At 43.7% G+C, this 16,069-nt stretch overlaps 1 protein-coding gene and 1 non-coding gene across 4 annotated transcripts; one reads left to right on the forward strand and one right to left on the reverse strand.

The window, feature by feature from the left end:
* Positions 1 to 446: 446 nt before the first annotated feature.
* PRMT5 (protein arginine methyltransferase 5) lies at positions 447 to 8,160 on the reverse strand. 3 transcript variants are annotated; one of them, XM_006066497.4, is made up of 17 exons: positions 8,005 to 8,160; positions 7,222 to 7,340; positions 6,826 to 6,911; positions 6,534 to 6,668; positions 6,069 to 6,181; positions 5,687 to 5,736; positions 5,334 to 5,497; positions 4,727 to 4,888; positions 4,474 to 4,551; positions 4,323 to 4,381; positions 4,113 to 4,235; positions 3,856 to 4,031; positions 2,908 to 3,017; positions 2,567 to 2,660; positions 2,269 to 2,385; positions 1,903 to 1,967; positions 447 to 996 (listed from the first exon to the last, which is right to left on the reverse strand). In XM_006066497.4, exons 1-17 carry the CDS (start codon positions 8,112 to 8,114, stop codon positions 844 to 846), a joined length of 1,914 nt encoding a protein of 637 aa, XP_006066559.1. In that variant the 5' UTR covers positions 8,115 to 8,160; the 3' UTR covers positions 447 to 843. The 3 variants fall into 3 exon arrangements, with proteins under 3 accessions (XP_006066559.1, XP_006066560.1, XP_025151850.1); XM_006066498.4 differs by having other exon boundaries at positions 7,919 to 8,055; XM_025296065.3 differs by lacking the exon at positions 7,222 to 7,340 and having other exon boundaries at positions 8,005 to 8,134.
* A 308-nt stretch (positions 8,161 to 8,468) lies between these two features.
* TRNAR-ACG lies at positions 8,469 to 8,541 on the forward strand. The gene has a single exon. It is a non-coding gene; the product is annotated as a tRNA-Arg (tRNA).
* The last annotated feature ends 7,528 nt before the right edge of the window (positions 8,542 to 16,069 follow it).

Genomic DNA, 16,069 nt, shown 5'->3' on the forward strand with positions numbered 1-16,069 from the left:
CAATTCCTTTTCTGTAAAAATGTAGACTTGAACTAGATTACCTCTTAGGACTTCAAACTCTAATCCTGTGTTTTTATCCAAACAAAATAAATGGCTTCTTGCTGGAGAAGTGTGGATGACTTCCAGTTAACACTCCCAAGAGGTAACAGAGGAGCTGGTAGTGCAGCAGCTCAGGAAGGTGGAAGGGAAGCTGGCTTCACTCACTACCCCATCTCTCTCCGTGGCAGCAAACTCCATGCCTCCTCCCCAGAAAAGAACCTAACCAGGTCCTAAAGGACAAGACCTCTCTGTAGCTGGTCAGAAAGGCTTGTACCTGGGAGTCCAAGAGTCACCACTAAGCTTCTTAAATAGGAAATAAATCTAGGCCCCTTCAAGTACTGGATAAGAGCAAAGATCTGAATATGCGTAAGTAACAGTTGAAGCAGCAGAGGCAGGGGGCAGCAGAGTTGGAGCAGGAAAGACCATAACCTCATTTTATTTGTATTTCCTCCTTACACAAAACCATCAAAATAGGAACATAGATGGACAGGGAAGACGGCTGAAAATTTGTTCAATACACATGTTCTCAGAGCTATCCCAGGGAGCCCTTGAGGCTGAATGCCTGTTGGAGTAGCCACAGATCCAACATGAATTCCTCATGCTCAGGCCTGAAGTCTTCACAGATAGGTGGCGTGAGCCCCACAATTCTCCTCCTTTGCCATCTTGACGTAAGGTAGGAAAGCAGACTGAAATGTTCCTCTCTGATGGGCACGGCAAATCAGAGCCCATGGTGTACTGCACCTTCTGTGCTACAGGAACAGAATCTGCAGCTGCTTCCAAGGCTCCAGACACTTGCAGGCAGGGCTAGAGGCCAATGGTGTAAGAGCGGCCTGTGGGGTTGTGAATAGCAGAGCAGACCGGTGCCGTCACAGCCCACTCATACCACACCTTCTTAGAGTTGCTGCATCGCCAGAAACGTACACAGATGGTCTGGCCTTCACGCACAGTAATGGGCTGCTATAAGAAGAAAGATAGGGAGGTTCAGGGTGGAGCTAATAAATTTTACATGGCAAGGTACTAAGCTAAGTGTGGAGATAATGATCAAACATAACATTCCAACCCTCATGAGGTTTGAAATCTATCAGAACAAATAATCAGAACTGAACAATCTGACACTGAACAAATAATCAAAAGTAGGATGAATGCTGTGAACAGGGACAGTACCTATGAAAAGTAATGCTAACCTAGTCTATGAGGTCAGGGAAAATTATCTGACAATAAGAATGTCTAATAAGACCTGGAAGATAAAGTCACCTGGGTCAGAAAATGAGTCAAGAACTTTATAGGCAGAGGACAAAGATGTGAAACCCTGAGGCAGGAAAGAACATGGGGTATTAGAGGAACCAAAAGAAGGTCCAAGGACTGAAGCAATGTAAACAAAGGACAGCAGCTGCAAAGGCAGGTGAAAACTAGATCACACCAAGTCTAAGGAAGATTTAAGACTTTATCCTGGGACTTCTCTGGCGGTCCAGTGGTTAAGACTCTGCACTTCCACTGTGTGGAGCGTGGGTTCAAGCCCTGGTCAGGGAACTAAGATCCCACATGCCATGTGCCAAAACAGACTTTATCCTAAGGGAACTGGAAAGATATTGAAGGGTTTTAAAAGCAGGAGAGAGAGACAGGATCACATTTGTGCTTTTAAAAGAAGACTCTTGCTCCAGGTACAGAATGGACAGAAGAACAGCCTAAGTAGGTGTGGGAAGCCAGGTGGAAGGCCACTGCAAATATCCCAACATCTACAACTGCACGTGAGAGCCACAGAACAAGGGTCACAGCCAAGCGTTATCCTGGGAGGAGGAAAGGGGCAGAACATCAATGCCGTAAGTTACTTTTTAACCCGAGGAGCCTTAAGGTGAGACCTACCTTAATGGGGAAGAGGATGGGAAACCATGAAAACATCCCAGGAGAGTGAGTCTCTGGACGGATACCTAAGTGGACAAAATAATGATAAAAATTGAGAATAACTGATTGCTGTACACCTGAAACTAACACAACATTGTTTTAACTATATTCCAATAAAAATTAACAACAACAACAAAATGAGGTCTCCGTGACAGTTTTTTGCCTAGGTTGAGGACAGTCTCATCTGTAAACGTGGAAACAAGTCATCAAAGATCTCCATTCACTGATTGCTCAGTACCTTGTGACTCTAAATGCAACATGTATTAAATACATAAGCTGCCCAGGTAGCATACTCTTAAACCCCCATCCACTGCCCCAGACACTCACTCAGAGTGATGTCCTGATAAAGCACAGTCTCAAAGTAGCCTGCAAAACCATGCAGCACTGTGTTCACCTCCACAGGAAACTCCAAGGTACAGTAGCGATTGTTGTCAATCATAGGATCTGTCAGGGAAGAGCTGTGTGGGTGATGAGGAACCAGAAACCGTAGACAACTTGGTAAAGCATAAGCAGGAACCAGGAAAGGAAGCCTAGATAAGAGGCCAGATAGACCCAGGAGAGCAAGGGAAGAAACCAGGGAGGTGAGCTCCCCATTCAGTCAGAGGACAGCCATGCAGGAACCCACCTCTGTTAGGATGGCTGAAGGTAAAACAGGGCTGGGGTGCAGACAGCTGGTGGAAATTGTGCAGTCGTACCACATAAGGCATCTCAAACTGGGCCTGTCCCAAGAGAGAAAAAATGATATCTGAAGAAGACAGGCGAGCGCTACCTAATTCCTCAGGGAATGCAGCCCAAGCTCTAACGACATGGACAAAGATAAAAACGTAGTTTCACTTCAGTTACTTTCCCACATCCCCAACTCCTTCACCTCTTTATCTCCTCCAGTGGAAGAAAACAGTTATGCTGACAGAGAAAAAGAAAAGCATTAAAGAGAGAAGAGACCACCAGAAGAGAGTGGCTCTTTACCTCAGGGTCACGGTCCTTTTCCCGACAGGCTCGGACCTCATTGTATAGCTTGGAGGAGGAGATGGGAGCTAAAAAGGAGGTGTACTCCCCAGGAATGCTCACGCCATCATCTGCAGAGCAGAAGGGGCACATTACTTCCCAGGGGATGGAAATGGTGCATCTGTACTGAAGGCCCAGACCTCCCACATCAAAAGAGACCCAGGCAGCTCCATGTGTCACATTCCCAGGCCACCCTGCCCTGTGTTCATGCCCTAAAGCATTCTACTTGCAGGTTAATTTAGAGTCACATAAGAGTAAAACTGGAAGGAACCCAAAGTATTCTAATCTAATGGTCCTTAACTTTCTTTCCTTTGAGCTAGTGATGAAAGCTAAATCCAAGGTACATATCATGGCAGTTCAGGAAGTCCACAGATCTCAGACTAAGAATCTCTGCTCTGGGGGCTTTCCTGGTGGCTCAGTGGTAAAGAGTCCATCTGCCAATGCAGAAGACATGGGTTCGATCCCTGATCTGGAAAGATCCCACATGCAGAGGAGGAACTAAGCCCATGCACCACAACTACTGAGCCCACGCGCCCCAGAACCTGTGCACTGCAGCAGAAGCCACTGCAATGAGAAGCCCATGCATGGCAACTAGAGAGTAGCCCCCGCTCTCCCCGACTAGAGAAAAGTCCATGCAGCAACGGAGACCCAGCACAGCCATAAATGACTAAATAGTTTTTAAAAGTTTCTGCTCTGGTCCACTCCCCTCATTTTACAGATGTGAACACCCACACCTGAGGTTCAGGGAGATTGTGTCACTTGCTAAGGACACTGACCCAAGTCTGCCCTGCCTCCCCTAAACTCTGTAACCTCTTCTAAGCTGCTGCCACACCCACCCCTGCCCAACCCCAGAGCCTTCCCAGTTGATAATCCAATCCCCTTATTCAGTACACCCCAGCCTGGAGGCACCTTTTAGGAAGTGCTGGGCTCCATCCAGGCACTCAGGTGACAGTTCATTATCAGCAAAGGACCCCAGAAGCTCACTGACAATGATATCTGCTTTCTCTGGAGCCACCCACTCCCGCATGTCCGATGAGACTACTGTCACCTGGCTTCCCCATTCTTCAAACTGCCAGTTCTCCAGCCTGAAACAGATAAAACGAGTCAGGAGGAGAAAGAAAACTGGCACTGGGGCCAAACTTCCCAGCATCAAGGTTGCTACTCACGTCACCACAGCATTTGGGTTCTTCTCCACAGCGTACAGCTTTATCCGCCGGTCAGCCTGCTTGGCGGCCCGCAGGGAAGCATTCACCAGGGGCCCCCGGCCTGCTCCCAGCACCATCAGCACTCTAAGAAACAGAGGGAGCAGTCAAGCTGACTGTACATGTAGAAAGGCAGGCACACACATCTCTGGGAATCAGGCAGAGAGCACTCACTGGATGTTGGTGTCCTTCTCTTCCTCTGGCACTCGATCTAACAGACATTTATAGATGGCCTGGGGGGCAGGAGGGAAGACCCTGTGGCTATAATGCCATCTTCACCCAGGTCATCCCAGCCCTTTGCCTGATACTGAGACCCACACTGTACCTGCTGGTACTGAGAGTATTTGATGGGGTCCTTTTCAAACACTTCGTATGTCTGAGATTCCAGGTTATCCATCAGTGGCTGATGAATGAGACGAAAAAGACAGAGTAAGTTAGCCACTTTTTGGCAAGGACAGTGCACCAGAATACCAAAACCTTCCTACTGTCCCCTGAGCTCCAGTGAGATTTTATGGTACCTGCTCTCAAGATACATTTCCTCTCCCCACCTCCATCCTCTTAGTGCACTTCAGACCCACCTGGAGTGGGGACTGCAGGTAATCTTCATAGCCCTTGGCAAAGAGTTCATAGGCATTGGGTGGAGGTCGGTTCTGGCTCAGGTATTCCAAGTATTGGAGGTAGGAGCAGAACTCCTTCTCTGAGTGGTGGTTGGTGCCTGTGATGATGAACTGTACCTCCAACTGTGAGAATAAGTAAGACCATCAGACACAGTCCTTGAACCAAGAGGGTATTATTGAAGCTTATGGTCAAAGAGCTCCAGCATAAAATAAGGCCCAGATCACCAAATACCTCTGAATACCAACAAAAGCACCAAGAGCCCTCCTATACCACATAAGCATCACCTGGCACAAGGGACCCCATGAATCATTGCTGGAACTTCTTAGATCAAACTTTCTGCAAAGTTCTCATGATACCCGATTCCTTTTGAAATGTTTCTGGGGCTTCTACTGCTATTTGTTCTTTTGTTCTCAAGGCCCCCAACTTTGCTGAAACTGCACTCCAGAAATTAGAGAGGAAGAGTCAGCCCCACAAAGGAAAAAAAAACAAAAAAAAAAAAATCCCATCACACGTATATGAGTAAAACAAGATTAGCTGGAACACCTTTAGAACCCTTCCACTACACACCTTGAGAAGTCGGAAGATCAGCCTCTGGTGCATCTTAGAAAGAACAGGAAATCCCTTCTTATTGGTCAGGAAAATGCTAGTGGGGAGAATGGCTGCTTTGATGGGCTCCCCAAGCCAACGATCAATGACATGATTAGATGGGAGGTCAGCACCAATTTCAAGAGCTACAAAAGGGAAAACAAAGACCTGTCAATCACACAGGCCAGAATCAAGATCTGTCTCCTCCTTAAGAGCAAGTCAGACTAAAGCATGGAGAAAGTATGCTCCAGCAGCCAAGTATACATGAGACTCCTGATTTTTAGTCACAGGACTTCAGAGAAAGATAACCTATCCCAGGATCTTTGTGGACTTACCCACTGCAATCCTCTTGCTGTAATCACACAAGGTCCGGAAGTTGTGCCACCTGTGCAGAGTCAAAACACAGAAGTTAGTGGCTCAGTCATGTTCAACTCTTTATGACCCCATGGAGTGCAGCCCTCCAGGCTCCTCTGTCCATGGAATTTTCCAGACAAGAATACTAGAGTGGTTTGCCAATTCCTTTTCCAGGGGATCTTCCTGACCTAGGGATTGAACCCAGGTCTCCGGCATTGCAGGCAGACCATTTACTGTCTGAGCCACCAGGGAAGCCCATCAAATACATATGGCCCACCAATCACCACACCTCAGGGAGACCTTCCTACAGGTTCCACTCTGTACTTCCCTCCACCCTAGATATGGCGGCAAAAGGAAACATACCACATCCATGTCTTCTCCTCTCCACTGTACTCCTCTGTGTGTGAAGTTGGTGCGTTCTCAATTATATCATCTCTCAGGTCCTCTGGTGCCACCAATGGCACCCGCATCCAGAACTGCACATGAATAATAAATAGGTTCAACACCCTATTTACAACTGTTTTGAACCCATTGGGTCCAGAAAGCTTCCTTCAATTAAAAAGATCTTGATCCAGATTTCAAGCTAATCCCCTTATATCCTTTTCCCAAGTTGTGATTATATGTTGTCTTTTATCTCTGGAAGTTGCGGGAAATAACTGATATTCTGTACGTTTTATAATACTTTGCTTACCACTCTTATTGTGGGTAGGCAGTACTGACATTTCAATTCTCCCAAATGCACCCTTTACTGAATGGCTAGGAACCAGAAGATACTTAGCACAGCCTGACTATCATAATATGCAGCAGGAAAGGAAGCCCTCGCCATACCATGGAGGAGTGGTGGCCAGTATGGATGTGATTGGTCAAAACTCTCGCCAAGTTCGTGTTATCTTCCTGATTTAGGGGCAGCAGGAAAGCTGGAAGACCCAAATATGCCCCAAAATTCAGCTCCTGTAACATAGCCTGGAATAGAGATTAAAAGGATAAAGTTAAGAGCTAGCAGCTCAAATAGCTTTAATTGCATTATATCAAATTTACTAAGTTACAGAGTAGGGAAAAAGTGCTCTCCCCACCCAGCTTGTTTACAGATATTTAGAGTCAGTGAAGAGGTCAGTCTTACCGCCTCAGAGTTCCTGCGTATCTTCTCCACTTTTGAGTCTGGACGAATCCATGGAGAAAGCTTTCCCACAATTAGTGTATTCCAGTCTGCACTCCCCCACCCAAGAAAGACAAAGACTAAATAAGGTTCAGCACTTTACTCATTCAATTTCTAGTTCTTAACAGGGAATAGAGTTAGAGATGAAAGACAAAGTCTTTTTCTATCACAGATACAGGAGAGCCTGACAGAATAGGGAACTAAGGCTTTTAGTAGGTAGGTAAGCAGAGAACACGAGTTATCTATATCCGTGGGGTGAACCAATATATCCAAGTCAAGAAAGGAAGAGGAGGAAGGCACTGATAAAGCATAAGTTGTTACTGCCTCTAATAATTAAGGGGCATGTGGGATGCTCCCTACCCCTTCCTGACAGCAGTAGGTCTGATCGTGTCTGGGGGCCCGGCCGACTCTTAGCAGGTTCCTGAGTGAATTCCCTCTTGAAACGCGGGTGGAACACAGGCATGCAGAGGAAATCAAACCTACAACCGCGACAGACCCAGAATCGTCATGTAAAGACAGCAGCAGTGCCCAGAGATCCAAGTAATTGGACTGGCTCTCTTGATTCTGCACAACCCTTTCAGCTGCCACCAGCGACCCGACTAGACTGCTGAATTCAGCCAACCTTGGGGCATATCACTTCCGCTGCACTGTGCCTCAATTTCTCGCCAGGACACAGCCATGGAAAAGATGAGTTAAGAGAAAAGATGAATATCCACACCACGTGGACTTTCTACTCTGCTGTCACTGGTTTTCCGAGACTGTCACATCCAGATCGGCAGCAGTACTGCCCAAGTATCCCCCGTCAAGGTTTAGCTCTCCTCTCCCTAACCTCCTATGTCTCCCAATCTCATACGGTAATCTCGCTCTCCAGGGCCCTGGAGGTCTCTACGCCCCCTTTTTGAGTTTACCTGATAACTCCTCCGACTTTGGGGTTCAGTGACCACACGCCCCCAATAAGTTTCCCGCCCTCCTCTCAAGCTCCAGGGCCCGAGGCTTCTCCTCCCGAAGGACTAAATGGTTTCTCCCGCCCTGGTCTCATCCACTTCGACCCCCTCACCCCTGCCTCTCGGGGATGACTGGTCTGTCCCTCTCGGTCCCCGAGTTCGGACCCCGCATTCAGCTCGCAGAGGTCCAGGCCCTCACCCCTGCTTGGCCACAGCCCCCAGTGTGTCAGCTATTTCGGGGACGCAATTCAGGTCCCTCCCGCTGGACACGCGGCTTCCACCGGCACCACCGACCGCCATCGCCGCCATCTTTTCCCTCGCGCAATCCACGCCGAGATTCCCTGAAGCTAGCAGCCAATCACAAAGCCGGAAAAAAGCCCCCAGAAGGCGGGACGTTTCACCTTAACAACCAGAGCGTCTCCCACGGCTCTGGAGCTGGAGGAGGAGGGGTGGGGAGTGGCTCTTCTCGCCAATCCGCGGGCTGCACAGTGACGTACGGCGAGGCTTCGGAAAAATCACCAATCTCAGGGTCTGGTTCTTGACGAATTTAATCTCCCATAATGCTTCGGGTACTCGTAGAACTCCGTGCAGAGACTACACGTCCCATGAAGCCCTGCAGTATAAGCTTGAAGTGTCATCATTGGGGCCACCACAGCCGTCTCGGGGCCAGTGGCGCAATGGATAACGCGTCTGACTACGGATCAGAAGATTCCAGGTTCGACTCCTGGCTGGCTCGGTGGGACGCGTGCGTTTTTGTTGCATCCCATGCAATACTGTCATAAGCAGTATTTTGGAAGTCTCCCGTTCTTCCCTTTCTAAATTTCCTTATAATCTCCTCTTACCCTCATTTTTAGCTCATAATTTTATTGCTTTCTGCAGCCATTTTATGTCAGCTTTTTCCATTGCCTAATTCAAAGGTGGTTCCTGTGTCTCTACTTAGGTCCTTCAAAATCCTGAGAAAATTAAAGTAATGACTAAACTGGGCTTTGTGTGGGCCTTAGTATATTTTTAAATAGATTGTGGCAATTTAGCCACCAATTCCTTTCTATTCTATATTTCAAACAAACAAAAAGTAAATAAATATCTAAACACACACTAAGATAGGAAGGAAAAAAACAAACAAACAAACTCATGGTGAGGAATTACAGTGGAGAGGAGTTATGAACAGCCTGGCGAAGACCTGAGAGAATCTCAACATTTTCCTTTTGAGAGAATCTCTACATTTTCCTTTGTGAACAGCTGCTACAGGGATGGAAAAGAATGAAGCCAAGAAAGATATAGGGAGGAGAAAGAGAACCTGAAGGCAGGGGCCCAGCGGTGTTGAGGGCCTGGCAGCGAGGATGGATAGAGAACACAATACGAAAGGCCCGAGGCAGGAGATCACTTAGTGACCGACTGACAGGAAGCCTGATAAAGGGAAGTCTGTGGGTGAAGCCCAAGATTTTGGCCTCTTTGAGTGCTACAGGAAGTGAGAAGCTCTTTTAGGGAGAATCAGGGTTTCGGTTTGGAAATGCTGAATTTGACGCCTAGGGGGCGCTGTGTAATAGAGAGTTGGATGAATAGTGATCTGAACCAGACGAGATTTGGAAATCGCCAGACGAGAGGTAGTGACTAGCCACGAGACTGGATGAGATGACCGTAGCCCGTGGGGGATCAGAGTTCTGAGAAATACGGAATGGGTATGGATAGGATAAGCTATAAGGAGTCCTGGGTGCAATGTATTTAGTGCGTGCCCCCAAAAGATAAAGCTTAAAAAAAAAAAAAAAAGATAAAGCTTAGAAAACTAAAGAAATAAGAAAATGCCTATGAAGCTTAAGAATTGGAGGTACTTTTATCCTATCTTCTTCTTATTACTAGACGTTATTTCTTAAAACAGTTTTAGAATTATAGAAATATTGAGCAGGTAGTACAGCACAGCCAGCTCTCTCATGTCTTCCTACAGCTTTCTCTATTATTAACATCTTAACATTAGTGTGATACATTTATTACTATTGGTGGACCAGAATTGATGTATTATTATTATTATTAACTAAAGTCCGTATTTAGATTTTCTTAGTTTTTACCTAATGTCTTCTCTTTGTCCCGCCATCCCATCCAGGATACCATATTACATATAGTTCTCATGTCTGCTTAGGCTCCTCTTGGCGGTGACAGTTTCTCAGGTGCTCCTTATTTTTGATGACCTTGATAGTTTTGAGGAATACTGGTTAGGTATACTGAAGGACATCTCTCCACTGGAATTTGTCTGATGGGGTTTTTCATTAGACTGGGGTTATGGGTTTGGGGGAGGAAGATCACAGAGGTAGAGTGGCCATTTTCATCACATCATATCAAAAGTACATACCATCAACATAATTTTTGACTGTTAATATTGACCTTTATGACCTGGTAGAACTAGTGTTTATCAGGTTTCTCCACTGAAAAATTACACTCCTCCCCCCCACCCCTTCCATCCTGTACTCTGGAAGGAAGTCACTATGTGCATTCCACACTTAAGGAGAAGGGAGTTATTCTTTCCCTCCTTTAAGGTGAAGTGTCTACAGTATTTCTTTGAATTCTTCCCTGAAGATCTTAAGAGTAGGGAGTTGACGGGAAGTGGGTGATTCTCTGCCGACATTAGAAGAAGAAGAAGAGTTGTTGGGAAAGCCTGCTTGTTGTTCTCTGCCCCAGCTGTGCCCAACCAAACTCTATATTCACAGAAGACTTATGAGATGTTCGTCTTCAGAAAAAGTTAATTATCTGGGCTGTGGACCATCTGTGTTCCTAGCATCTTCCTCCTGATGTCAAGCTGGCTGGTGGCTGTTCTGTTGATTGTTAACTAACCCATCCATGGGTGAAAGGGAGAGAAGAAAATCTATGAAATCGTAATGTCAGTTTTGTCATCAGTGAAAATAATTTTCAAAAGGTTTTGTGTTAAAAAGAGCCTAGAATTTCTGACTGACCTTAAAGTAAGTTTAGATTGGCTGAATTTCATTCATCTGAGATGTTTTTGTTTTTTCATTCGAAATGATCTCTACTGTGTGGCAAGCATGATGCCAAAGGTTCCAGGTAATTCCACACCACATTGCTCTCCACCTCTTCTACAACACTTTGCTTTGTCTTAAAGAACAGCACGGACTGTGGGTCTGTCTATATGAGCTACAGAGGAACAAAAGGGAATGAATGAAAAAGAAATAGAGAACCTTTTAAAGGGCTTGGCCCTAGGCGTAAAGTCAGAGTTAATCAGTTCTGTCTTATCCTCTGCTTCCCTCTCCTCTGCTCTCCATGCTGAACTTTTGGGCTCAGAACTATGTGAGTCACTGTTACGCTATAGCATGTAGGCCTTTACTGGAATGAAGATAGGGATTTGGTGGGTGAGAAATAATGTTGCTTTCTCCAGGAGCCAGTGACTAACAGGTCAGAGCTCTGGAAATGTTTCTGGAAGGAAAGGAGTACCCACTTCCAGATAATCCTCCAGCATTCCTCATCTTCAGGCCCAGTCCTTCTACCTGCTCCTGTTTTTCTGTCCTTGTTTAAATACTGCCAGTGAATTGTAAACTCTCCTTTCACTTTCTCTTGGGCTCTCCTCCTCCCTCAACACTGGTCTCCCTCCCCAGGCCCACCTTCACTCACCTCTGTGCCTGCCCAGCCAGCCGCACTCTTCAACCCCAAAATAATGGCCCGTTTGACCCTCCTACTGCTCCAAATTGCTTCTTCACAATCAAGGCTGTCCTCCAGCTATGAAAGTGGCAGAGTTACTGAGGCAAAATAATCTGTGCCAATTTGCATTCTCTTCCTTGTCATCTCTATTATACAGTATTTATCTGTCAAAATGAATAGAAAGTAGAAACTGTTCTGGAACATAGAAAAAGATGGAAAACTACCCAATTGTTTAGGAGGCCAGAATATACCTAATATCAAAACCTGTCAGAAGGAGGACCTTCCAAAAGAGCAAACCTATAGACTTACCTAACTTAGGAATATAAATGTAAAAATCCTATAATATTTGAGATTAACAATAAATGTCAATAGTATATTAACATAATAATAATATACCAGAAACAGGGTTTATCCCAGGAATTAACACAGGTTAGGTATTAGGAAATTTATTTATATGATAAGTCAAAAGTAAAGCAAACAAGAAAAACATTTGATCATTTGTAATAGTCATCAAAGAGAACATGGTAAGTAAATCCATTTTCTAAAACATTCTTTTTTTAAAATTATTTTTATTGATTTATGTATTTGGATGGGCTGGGTCTTGGTTGCCACATGCAGGATCTAGTTCTCCGACTAGGGATTGAACCCCAGCCCTCTGCATTGGGAATGTGGAGTCAGGGAAGTCCCTCTAAAACATTTTTAATAGTCTTAATATTCTTTATATATAAACACATATATATGTGTATGAAGTCAACAATTCATGTAAATATAAAATAATACAAGAATGTCTTATCACTGTGTTATTTAATATTATTCTAAAAAAAATCCAATACAATAAGCCTGGAAATTTTCAAAAAGGAGTTATAACTTTTAGAAAGAGAGAGGCAAATTTATCATTGTTTGCAGATGATATGATTGTGTATATAGAAAATCCATGAGAACCAATTCAAAAATGATAAGAATTAATAATGGCATTCAGAGACACCACTTGATACAAGACAAATATAAAACATATCTTAGCCTTCTTATAAACTAAGAACAACCAGTTAAAAGACATAACTAATAAAAATATTCCAATAACATGGTAGTTAAGGTCATAGACAGTAGAGCCAGGTGACAAGAGGTTAAAGCCCTATTTATCCATTTACTAACCATTTGAACTAACCCCTCTGGCCTCAGTTTCTTCATCCACAAAATGAAAATGTAAATTATAGTTATCTCATAAAGCTATGATGAACATTAAATTAGTTAATACTGTAAAGCATTTAGAACCTTTCTGCACATAGGAAGCTTTCAATATACATTAGCTATTGTGATTAGTTTCTTAACCATTCACAGAGGTAACAATAATATCACCATAAAATACTTACCTATAACCTTAGTGGAAAATATGAAGAAACTATATATAGAAAACCTAAAATTTTGCTGACAGATATAAAGACTGAAAAAATGGAAAGACAAGCCATGTTCTTAGAAAAAAATGAATCTTATAAAGATGTCAATTCTTAATAGTTTCTCACTTTTTCTACATTTAATCACAAGTCTAATGGAATCTTTTGTTACTTTATTAAATGATTCTACCATTCACTGGTGAGTTTCCCAGGTGGCGCTACTGATAAAGAACCTGCCTGCTAATGCAGTAGATATAAGAGACGCAGGCTCAATCCTTGGTTTGGGAAGAAATAGCAACCTACTCCAGTATTCTTGCCTGGAGAATTCCATGGACAAAGGAGCCTGGAAGGCTATAGTCCATGGGGTTGCAAAGAGTCAAAACACGACTGAAGCGACTTAGCATACATACATTCATTTGTTTTTTTGTTTGTTTGTTTGTTTTTTAAAAAAAGCAGACAAGAAACCAAAGAAAAATTTTTATAAAGAAGAGGAAGGAGAGGGAATTTGGTTGACATTTTTAGTCCATTACTTCAAACCCTTTATGAGAGAAGCACTGTATAAATAAATAAAAGGCCACGATGTGCAGTGGGTACAAGAAGAGACAGAGTAAAAAGGCTAAACTAATAGTCTAGAAACAGACCAGTTGCTTGTGTATATATGTGTGATAAATATATGAATTCAATTTATGATAATAATAACAGCTAATATTTATTGAGCCCTTATTTTGTGTCAGATTCTATGAAAAGCACTTTACATTCACAAGAACCTGGTGATGTAGGAAATGTTAATCTATAGGTAAAGGAACTAAGTCTTAGAGAGGTTAAGTGACTTGCGCCTCTAAGAAGGGGTTTAAATGGGGTACAAACCTAGGTCAACTGACTCAGAGCCTTTGATCTTAACTTTAAGACATACCATCTCTAATTTTCCTTCTAGAATGCTATCCTAGACAATATTCACAAACTAGATCAAGGACAGACATGGTGTGGACCTCACAGAAGCAGAAGATATTAAGAAGTGGCAAGAATATGCAGAAGAACTGTACAAAAAAGATCTTCATGACCAAGATAATCACGATGGTGTGATCACTCACCGAGAGCCAGACATCCTGGAATGTGAAGTCAAGTGGGCCTTAGAAAGCATCACTACGAACAAAGCTAGTGGAGGTGGTGGAATTCCAGTTGAGCTATTTCAAATCCTGAAGGATGATGCTATGAAAGTGCTGCACTCAATATGCCAGCAAAAGCAGTGCCCACAGGACTGGAAAAGGTCAGTTTTCATTCCAATCCCAAAGAAAGGCAATGCCAAAGAATGCTCAAACTACCACACAATTGCACTCATCTCACGCGCTAGTAAACTAATGCTCAAAATTCTCCAAGCCAGGCTTCAGCAATACGTGAACTGTGAACTTCCAGATGTTCAAGCTGGTTTTCGAAAAGGCAGAGGAACCAGAGATCAAATTGCCAACATCCGCTGTATCATCGAAAAGGCAAGAGAGTTCCAGAAAAACATCTATTTCTGCTTTATTGACTATGCCGAAGCCTTTGACTGTGTGGATCACAATAAACTGTGGAAAATTCTGAAAGAGATGGGAATACCAGACAACCTGACCTGCCTCTTGAGAAATCTGTATGCAGGTCAGGGAGCAACAGTTAGAACCGGACATGGAACAACAGACTGGTTCCAAATAGGAAAAGGAGTACATCAAGGCTGTATATTGTCACCCTGCTTATTTAACTTATATGCAGAGTACATCATGAGAAACGCTGGGCTGGAAGAAGCACAAGCTGGAATCAAGATTGCCGGGAGAAATACCAATAACCTCAGATATGCAGATGACACTACCCTTATGGCAGAAACTGAAGAGGAACTAAAGAGCCTCTTGATGAAAGTGAAAGAGAAAAAAAAAAAAAAAGAAAGTGAAAGAGGAGAGTGAAAAAGTTGGCTTAAAGCTCAACGTTCAGAAAACTAAGATCATGGCATCTGGTCCCATCACTTTATGGGAAATAGATGGGGAAACAGTGGAAACTGTGTCAGACTATTTTTTTGAGCTCCAAAATCACTGCAGATGGTGATTGCAGCCATGAAATTAAAAGACACTTACTCCTTGAAAGGAAAGTTATGACCAACATAGATAACACATTAAAAAGCAAAGACATTACTTTGCCAACAAAGGTCCGTTTGGTCAAGGCTATGGTTTTTCCAGTGGTCATGTATGGATGTGAGAGTTGGACTGTGAAGAAAGCTGAGCGCCAAAGAATTGATGCTTTTGAACTGTGGTGTTGGAGAAGACTCTTGAGAGTCCTTGGACTGCAAGGAGATCCAACCAGTCCATTCTAAAGGTGTCCTGGTTGTTCATTGGAAGGACTGATGTCTAAGCTGAAACTTCAATACTTTGGCCACCTCATGCGAAGACTTGACTCATTGGAAAAGACTCTGATGCTGGGAGGGATTGGGGGCAGGAGGAGAAGGGGACAACAGAGGATGAGATGGCTAGATGGCATCACCGACTCGATGGACATGAGTTTGAGTGAACTCCGGGAGTTGGTGATGGACCGGGAGGCCTGACGTGCTGTGATTCATGGGGTCGCAAAGAGTAGGACACGACTGAGCAACTGAACTGAACTGAACTGAGGACAAAGAGTCATTAAGAGAAATGCTTAGTGCGACATTTTTCTGTGATTACAAAAAATGTAAAACAAGTTGGATATCTTATAGGGGTATGGTCAAATAAATCATCCATGCAATGAAATCTTAAGCAGCCATTGAAATCAGTGTTGTCAGAGAAAATTTAATAATATGGAGAAATGTTCATGATACAGAATAACTTCAGTATGTGCAGAGAAAATGTATTTTCCAAGTTTTCTATAGTAAGCATGTTTTTACTATATGGGAAACATTTTTTTCAAAATGTATAAAATCTGTGATCTTTCCTTGGTCTTTCTGCTTGTTTCTAGTCTTCTTTCTTTTGAAGACCTATGAAAGGTCTCTCTCCTCTGTAGGACCCTCTAGCTCTCCGATCTTCAGCAGTCACTCTCACTCATAGCAATGCCTTAACAGTCCTCCTCCACAAGCTACTATTTTTGGATTTGTTGTTTGTTTTTCATTTTTTTTCCAGTTTTATTGAGAAATAATTGACAACCTCACTGTATAAGTTTAAGGCATACAGCATGACGGTTTGATTTACATACATTGTGAAATGATTACCACAGCAGGTTGGGCTAACATCACTTTAT

This window comes from Bubalus bubalis, chromosome 11 (genome assembly GCF_019923935.1).
Source record: "Bubalus bubalis isolate 160015118507 breed Murrah chromosome 11, NDDB_SH_1, whole genome shotgun sequence".
Taxonomy (NCBI): domain Eukaryota; kingdom Metazoa; phylum Chordata; class Mammalia; order Artiodactyla; family Bovidae; genus Bubalus; species Bubalus bubalis.

Coding starts and splice junctions, on each gene's coding strand:
- PRMT5 (XM_006066497.4), bottom strand. CDS start 8,114: ATGGCGGCGATGGCGGTCGGTGGTGCCGGTGGAAGCCGCGTGTCCAGC. Junction 4,552..4,726: donor ACCTGCAGTCCCCACTCCAG/GTGGGTCTGAAG, acceptor CTCATTCATCAG/CCACTGATGGATAACCTGGA. Junction 4,032..4,112: donor AACCCAAATGCTGTGGTGAC/GTGAGTAGCAAC, acceptor TATCTGTTTCAG/GCTGGAGAACTGGCAGTTTG.